This window comes from Camelina sativa, chromosome 4 (assembly GCF_000633955.1).
Source record: "Camelina sativa cultivar DH55 chromosome 4, Cs, whole genome shotgun sequence".
Taxonomy (NCBI): domain Eukaryota; kingdom Viridiplantae; phylum Streptophyta; class Magnoliopsida; order Brassicales; family Brassicaceae; genus Camelina; species Camelina sativa.
The window spans coordinates 5,500,230-5,508,683 of NC_025688.1; the positions used below are offsets into that span (position 1 = coordinate 5,500,230).

The 8,454-nt window shown below is 36.3% G+C and overlaps 1 protein-coding gene across 1 annotated transcript; it reads left to right on the plus strand.

Moving 5' to 3' along the window:
- LOC104779886 (alpha-mannosidase At3g26720) lies at window positions 1–6,647 on the plus strand. Its single transcript, XM_010504309.2, has 29 exons — window positions 1–309; window positions 417–500; window positions 601–689; window positions 773–947; window positions 1,054–1,173; window positions 1,268–1,351; window positions 1,427–1,498; window positions 1,594–1,707; window positions 1,813–1,913; window positions 1,995–2,088; window positions 2,175–2,342; window positions 2,439–2,528; window positions 2,740–2,805; window positions 2,901–2,957; window positions 3,059–3,278; window positions 3,422–3,555; window positions 3,644–3,706; window positions 3,790–3,849; window positions 3,936–4,007; window positions 4,109–4,156; window positions 4,241–4,360; window positions 4,460–4,525; window positions 4,629–4,741; window positions 4,828–4,912; window positions 5,062–5,172; window positions 5,251–5,346; window positions 5,428–5,475; window positions 6,091–6,159; window positions 6,248–6,647. The coding sequence occupies exons 1-29, from the start codon at window positions 106–108 to the stop codon at window positions 6,494–6,496; spliced, it is 3,072 nt and encodes a 1,023-aa protein (XP_010502611.1). The 5' UTR covers window positions 1–105; the 3' UTR covers window positions 6,497–6,647.

Here is an 8,454-nt window from a genome sequence, read left to right on the forward strand (position 1 = left end):
TTTTACAATATGTATTAACACTCGTCTCTCTCTCTTCTACACATTGTTCTTCACGATCCTCACTGTAATCTTCTTCTTCTTCTTCTCCTGAGAGCTCTCGCTTCTATGGCGGTCAAATGTTTCTCTCTCTATCTGATTCTAGCGGTGGTTGCAATCGGCGGCGTTAACTCCGACTACATAGAGTACAACACAAAACCGAGAATCGTACCTGAAAAAATCAATGTTCACTTAGTTCCTCACTCACACGACGACGTTGGTTGGCTTAAGACCGTTGATCAGTACTACGTCGGTTCTAATAACTCCATTAGGGTAACTTTATTCACATCTCTCGCACTCTCTTTCGATGGTTTCTGCGAATTTTTTTTTTTTTTTTTTTAGGGATTTGATTTTGTTTTTGAATTTGATTTTTGAACCAGGGAGCTTGTGTACAGAACGTGTTGGATTCTGTAATCGCTTCGTTGCTTGATGATGAAAATAGAAAGTTTATTTATGTTGAGATTGTAAGATTCAGTTAGAGATATACCAAATCCGGAGATTCTTATTTTGTTTTTGATTATTGTCTTTGCTTGATGTGATTAGTTATGGTTGAATACTGTGTAGGCGTTTTTTGAAAGATGGTGGAGGCAACAAAGCAAAGCTAAAAAAGTTAAAGTCAAGAAGCTTGTTGACTCTGGTCAACTAGAGTTCATGTTAGTTTGATTTTGATTTTACTTTTTTTGGATGTATGTATCTGTTGTTTTTGTTGTGTTGACGTGTTTTTTTTTATATATAGAAACGGTGGAATGTGTATGCATGATGAGGCGACTCCACATTATATTGACATGATTGATCAGACTACATTAGGCCATCAGTTTATTAAATCTGAGTTTGGTCAGGTTCCTAGAGTTGGTTGGCAGATTGATCCCTTTGGACATTCTGCAGTGCAAGCTTACTTACTTGGAGCTGAGGTATATTACATTGTTTGGTTTCGTTAGCTTCAGTATGGGAATGATTAGCCTATTTATCAGCTCTAAGTTAATTCTGATTGGAAAACCCCTTTGGTGTCTTCTACAGTTTGGCTTTGACTCGCTGTTTTTCGCTAGAATTGACTACCAAGATCGTGCAAAGAGATTGAAAGAGAAAACACTTGAGGTTATTTGGCAAGGTTCTAAGTCCCTTGGCTCATCTTCACAGGTTAAAACCAATAAATTGCTCTGCTCACAGTCTTGTTCTGTTGTTTCCATTGTTTAGCTGGACTTGTGTCATTGCTGTTTGATGTTACTTGTAGATATTCACCGGTGTATTCCCAAGACATTACGACCCTCCTGATGGTTTCACATTTGAAATAAATGATGTATCAGCGCCAGTCCAGGTAAAAGCAGTTGAACATGCTGTGCTGTATTTGAACTTAGCTTGAACGTGCACTGATGAAGAATGTTGAATATAGGATGATCCTCTCCTTTTTGACTACAATGTTCAAGAGCGAGTCAACGACTTTGTAGCTGCAGCCCTTGCACAGGTAAGATCATACTGTTTTTTTCTTGAAATCAACAACAATAAAAGAAACTTCACTATGATATATTGTAGAATTCAACTAAGATTTCTCTTTTCAAGGTCAATGTAACCAGGACAAACCATATCATGTGGTTAATGGGAACTGACTTCCGTTACCAGTATGCATATTCATGGTTCAGACAGATGGACAAGTTTATACATTATGTTAACAAGGTAAAACTTATAACTTTTATACTAGCAAATTCATATCAATAGGATTTTACTATTGTCAATGTAAAAGATACCAATCTTTATTCCCTTGTCGTCTGCACAATCCAGGATGGGCGTCTCAATGTTCTTTATTCAACACCATCTATTTACACCGATGCAAAATATGCAGCAAACGAATCCTGGCCCCTAAAGACTGATGATTTCTTCCCGTGAGTTTGATAGCTCGAGTTTTACTTTCTACAAATGCAAATACGTGTTGATTAAATAAATAATATATGCACTTGTGCCAGGTATGCGGACAAACCTAATGCATACTGGACAGGGTACTTTACGAGCAGGCCAGCCTTTAAGAAATACGTGAGGGATTTAAGTGGTTACTATCTGGTATGGCCTGATAATTTTTCTAACATTCATTGATTTGTAGTGTCATTTTGCTTCATTCTTACATGGTCTTTTATGTTTTCAAACAGGCAGCTCGACAATTGGAATTCTTGAGAGGTAGGAATAGTTCAGGACCAACAACTGATATGCTAGCCGATGCTTTGGCAATTGCTCAACACCATGATGCAGTTAGTGGTACACAAAGACAACACGTGGCTGCAGATTATGCTCTTAGACTCTCAATGGGTTACCTTCAGGTGTTTCTTTAGTTACGCATCTCATGTGTTGTTCATGCAATTTTTATTTCTCTTGTTGGTGCAGCAGTTTAAGAATTTCTCTTTGATCATTACTAGGCGGAGAAGTTGGTTGCCTCTTCCCTTTCCTTTTTATCAGCAGCAAAATCAAGTACTGAAGGGAAGAATCCTGGCACAAAATTTCAGCAGGTATTGTGCTTGTTTAAGATATTTCTAGGATTCCTATAATCTATGGCCGTGTACGTTGAGATCAACTTTGAGTGGTAACTATTTTCGCTTCCACAAAAGATGCTGTAAAGTTTTAGTAAGCTTCTTTGTCATTTTCATGAGCACTTTAATGGCTCAATTTCCAAAGACGTATAGTGTTCTAAGATTCTTATGTTTTGCATCATATTGGCAGTGTCCTCTGCTTAATATCAGTTACTGTCCTCCATCTGAAGCTCGTCTGCCCAGCGGGAAAAGTCTGGTAAATCTGTCAGACATGCTGACTTTTATTGTATGAAGTTTTGGATCTCTCGGTTAGTTGTTCTATCTTCTTTTCACACTACTCTCTCCTTGTAGGTGGTTGTTGTTTACAACTCTCTTGGATGGAAACGAGAGGAAGTTGTCCGAGTTCCTGTAAGTATATATATTTTTTCCCTTGTTTTAGTTATTTATTATCCAATACTATCTGCCATTCTTCCCAGCATTTACGAAATGTACATGATAATTTCTTTTAGGTGTCATCTGAAAATGTTATCGTGAAAGATGCATCTGGGAAAGAAGTCGTGTCTCAGCTTCTACCTCTTTCAGACATTACATTGAGAATAAGAAATGAGTATGTCAAAGCGTATCTAGGAAGATCACCAAGGAATACTGCAAAACATGTGCTTGCATTTACAGCTTCAGTACCACCTCTTGGGTTCAGCTCGTATGTCATCTCAGACACTGGACGAACATGTATGTTTCAGAATGTGAATTATAGGATCTTGAATACAAGTTCTTGTGTTCTGGCTCGACTAGTCACCATAACAATTGGTTCTCACTGATATCAACAGACGTTTTGTATTTACTTGCATCTCTGTTTTCTAATTTGATTTTAGCGCGTGGACCATCTGCGTCAGATGTTACTTCTGGAAGCATGAATCAAAATGTAGAAGTTGGCCAAGGAAATCTAAAGTTATTCTATTCAGAAGAGGGACTGAAAATGACTCGTTATTTAAGTACAAGAAATCAGGTGTGCCTTTTTTCTTAATCATAACTTCCCTATTTTCCCATTCGAGTATGTTAAAATCATCTGATGTTGATTTGTGGTTAATTTTAAGGTTACTGCAGAACAATCATATGCTTATTACATTGGAAGCAATGGAACTGACAAGGATCCACAGGTAGCTCAGTTCTTTATGAGATACAACTTTATCTATATCTCCTTGTCGTGTTTTAAACCGTTCTCTTCTCATATATTTATAAGGCTTCTGGAGCTTACGTTTTTCGACCAGATGGTGTGCTTCCAATTAAATCCGAAGGAGAGGTAATGCATATACGCTGCATCTAGAACCTTATTTCCTGACCATATGTGAAAATACAAAAGAAAACTAATTGTCTTGCCTGACTCAGGCTCAATTGACTGTTGTTCGGGGGCCTTTGTTTGATGAAGTGCACCAGGATTTTAACTCTTGGATATCACAGGTCATTTTCTCTTGCAAATATTTATTTTTCTAGACTATTTTACTTACAATACAGAAACTATAACTCTTGATTCATCTTGTGATGAGTCTGTTAATTTGCAGATTACCAGAGTGTACAAGGGAAAAAACCATGCTGAAGTTGAGTTCACTGTGAGTGGATCTCTCTTTATCTTCACATGTCTTCGTTTTGAACTGATGAAGACAATTTCAGTCTTATTATTCACTGCTTTCTAGGTTGGGCCTATACCAGCTGATGATGGTATTAGCAAGGAGGTTATCACTAAACTGACAACCACCATGAAGACAAATGGAACATTTTACACAGACTCTAATGGACGTGACTTTATCAAACGGGTATAGATGCAAACTTCATGTGTGCAGTAGTTTTTTATTTTGTAATAACTGTATTGTTTTTGTTTTTTTTGTAACATACTTTGTTATATTTTCTCGCAGATTCGGGACTTCAGAACAGATTGGGACTTGCAAGTGTACCAACCGGTTTCTGGAAACTATTATCCTGTAAGGCATCAAATCCATCTGACATTCCTTCTCCTGATATACTAAGGTCTTGTACTTGACTGAGCCGCATTATCTACCTTTTCCATAACGTATTATTTTCCAGATAAATCTCGGGATATACATGCAAGATAAAACCTCAGAGCTATCGGTGGTTGTGGATCGTGCTGTAGGAGGGTCCAGCTTAGAGAACGGCCAGATCGAGTTGATGCTTCATCGGTCTGTCAACTAACTTTCTCTATATAATCAAGAAAAGCATATATTGTTTTGCTTGTGTTTCACCTCTTTTTGTTTCATTCGTGTAGGAGAATGCAGCATGATGATATAAGAGGTGTTGGCGAGATTCTTAATGAAACAGTCTGTCTCCCTGAAGGATGCAAAGGATTAACAGTAAGCTTAAGTTTTCATATCATTTTTAGCCGTCCAAGTTGCAACGTATCAGCTTTTAAGGGAACATGTAAGAGAGCTTGTTTCCATGGTGGTACTTAGTCGTTTTTTAGCCTAACAAAGAGTTTGGGTAACTTTGAGTTGTTTTGCAGATACGAGGGAAGTTTTATGTACAGATAGATAAACCTGGAGATGGTGCAAAATGGCGTCGAACATTTGGTCAAGAAATTTATTCACCACTGCTTCTAGCATTCACAGAACAGGTTGCTCTTGAAAACGAAACATTTACCTCTCTCCTCTTTTAGGTAGTGAAGTGAGATTAAGTATTTATTTTTTTGTAGGAAGGAGATAGTTGGATTAATTCACATCAGACGACTTTCTCAGCATTTGAACCGTCATACTCATTACCAAAAAACGTCGCATTACTCACGCTCCAGGTTAGTTGGATTGTGTACTGTATATATGTCAAAGACGTTTTTATTATTTGAGCACACTATGATTAATTTTGACATTTCCAGGAGTTGGAAAATGGGAAAGTTCTTTTAAGGCTTGCTCACTTATTCGAGGTTCTTACTTGTCCTCTCTCTATATGTTTCCACCATTAATTTGTTATGGCTATGTGCTTTTTGGTTGTGGAAATGTAGTTTAACACAATGCCGATTAAGATATCAACTGATTAGAGATATTGACAAACTTGGAATACTTAGAAAACCCAAATCTTACAGTTCCAGGGAACCAAAACAATTTATTGTATAGAGTTAGTTCTTAACACAAATATATAGAGTTAGTTATTGTATAGGTGTATTTTTTTTACCTAAAATCAAACTGTTTTCAACTTTTCGTGCTTATATTCCAAAAATGCTGACTATGCGGTTAATCCTTGTGCTATGTCATTTTCTGACGACGATTATGTTTGGGTTTTCTGAAAAATCCCATATGTGAAATAAGATGAGACCTGAAGTAATATAGAAGGGGACTTGGTCTGGCCCCCAATTACTATTTGGTTTTAAATTGAAAACCCACTAACTTTTGACAGTTTTGCTTTTCTGGAAAATTCTGGGTCACTAAGCAGCGGTTAAAATCTGAAAGTGATATTTATATTCTGTCTCTTCTCTTAATGGTTTCATGACTTTCATTGAAGTTGAGTCCTTTTGAGTTACTGTCGTGTTAACCTTGTGAAGGTTGGTGAGGATAGTGAGTACTCAGTTATGGCAAAAGTAGAGCTGAAGAAACTATTTCACAACAAAAAGGTACGCCAAAAAACAAGAAGATCCATCCATCTCATATTTGTGTCCTAACAAAAACAGATTGCTGTTCGATTGTAACTTGTTTGAACAGATAAGCCAAGTGAAAGAGACAAGTCTTTCAGGGAACCAAGAGAAGGCGGAGATGGAGAAGAGAAGGCTAATCTGGAAAGTAGAAGGCTCGGCAGGGGAAGAAGTGAAAAGGGGAGGAGCAATAGACGCGGAGAAGCTAGTGGTTGAGCTAGTTCCGATGGAAATCCGAACCTTCTTAATCAAGTTTGATGATCACATTGAAATGGTTGGTGATAGAGAACAGCAACAATTTGCATACGTTTTGAAATAAGAAACGTTGTTGTTCCTCTTGTTTAATCAGAAAAGAGAAAACAATCAGTCGCAGTCGCACAGTCGCACTGGTCTTTAAATAAATCATAAACCACTTCGATTAACCAAACCGAACTGAGCTGGGTTGTTTGGTTATCGGTTACTTTAAAGTATTCTAGATAGGTGCAAAAAAGAAACTCAACCGATTTTTATTGCGGTTTAAATCGGTTGTTTGAGTTACATTTGGGTATTTTTTTTTATTAATTTGATCCGGTTAAATTAGGTATTGGTGAAAACTGATCTAAACAATTACCCAAACCGAATCAAAATTCTCGGGTAAACAAATCCAAATCAAACAATCTCAGTTTGGTTTTAAATCCCAGCATTAAAATGAATCCCAGCATTAACATGAATCAACTGTGGTCGGTATATCGGGTGATTGCAAGTTGCAACTGTGATCTATTTTACCATTGGTTCAAGTTTTAACCAGTAAAACTTTTAAACATCACGTGAATAAAACGGTTTTAATTTGTTACGACATGTGTTGTTGACAAAGAACCGAATACCAAAAAGTACAAACGATGGTTATTACCAAAAAGTTGTTTTTTATCCTTAAATTTCCATGTCCATCTTGCCTTCACCGCGTAACCAAGGTCACAATTCGTCTTCTTCTGATACATATTCCTCTCTAAACCCTAGCTCTGACCATGGCGACAACTCTTCTTCTCTCTCTCCACTTCCCAATTCTTCTGGTAAACAAAGAAAATAGTGTTAATCTAAGTAAAGGTATTTAGGTCAAAACATCCCAAGTTTTGAAAATAGATAAAAAGGTTAGATTTAGTACGTCTCTAGTCCTTAGATTTTGTATTCAGTTTCATAAAAATCTAAACAACATAGTCGTAGACATCTAGTTTTCTAATGTCTACGACTAGTACTACGTAGACCAATTCTTTATATCCCTAAATGTAAGACCACTTTGCTGTTGGTTGGATATATCCCTTTTATATATATATAGTCATATATAGACTCTATCTTAGAGCTAGTAGATGTGTACATATATATCCATCGAGATCTTCTTTTTTGAGATCCTTCCTTGTTTGTACGTACTCTATGTATAAATATACTACAACTTTACAAATTCTATAGTAGTCAACTAAAGATAGATCGATTCTTACAACTTACAAGGTTTTGGAAACAATTTGATTGCCTCCACCGTCACTTACCGCGGATTCTCTCGTTTCGGTGACCATGTCAAACATCACCTGGCCTATTAAGTATTAGCAAATATCAATAATCTCAAATGTATTCTTTTTAATATTTTCTAGATTCTTTATTTTAGATATATGTACAGACCCGGCCCATTGAGATCATTCTTAATTAAGATACTCTATGAATTTATATATGCACAAATCTCTATTAGCTCTTGATAGCTATTACAATTTTCTAGATGTTTTCTTAAGAAAAATACTACGTTCTATAACTAGCCATATCTATCTAGTAGTTCCTTTAAAATAAAAAAAAAGAGTGGATCTAAATTTCAACAGAATTTGATATCTACTCACTCGTACGTAAACCGGACCAAATTCACTTTACACACTATGTACGTACATAACGTTTCAATAGTTAGTCTCATGTTTGTGGTACACTTTAAAATAAAATAAAAAATCTATTCATGTATTGTCGGTTTCAGTCGTCAATTGAACATGCAACAAGCTCGTGTTTTCATTTAAATCACTCAAGATAATTGTGTAGAATTGAAAATAACACACGATCTTGACCATAACAGTTACGTAGTTATTCTAAAAGGGATCTTTTTAATCGTTTTTATACCATGTTTTGGGAATGTTATTAGTAATCTACATATACTTTTTAACTTTCTCATCGTAGAATCTTTGCAAGTATGTGTACACACGCTAAATTTTTCTTGTGGTGACTAATCTCTGATTAATAAAATAAATTTGCAAACTTGGTGCAGTTCCA

Excerpts from the sequence above, each read along its gene's own strand:
- LOC104779886 (XM_010504309.2), top strand. The coding sequence starts at position 106 with ATGGCGGTCAAATGTTTCTCTCTCTATCTGATTCTAGCGGTGGTTGCA. Across the intron at positions 310-416 it reads GTTCTAATAACTCCATTAGG|GGAGCTTGTGTACAGAACGT; the intron begins GTAACTTTATTC and ends TTTTTGAACCAG. Across the intron at positions 5,476-6,090 it reads GGCTTGCTCACTTATTCGAG|GTTGGTGAGGATAGTGAGTA; the intron begins GTTCTTACTTGT and ends AACCTTGTGAAG.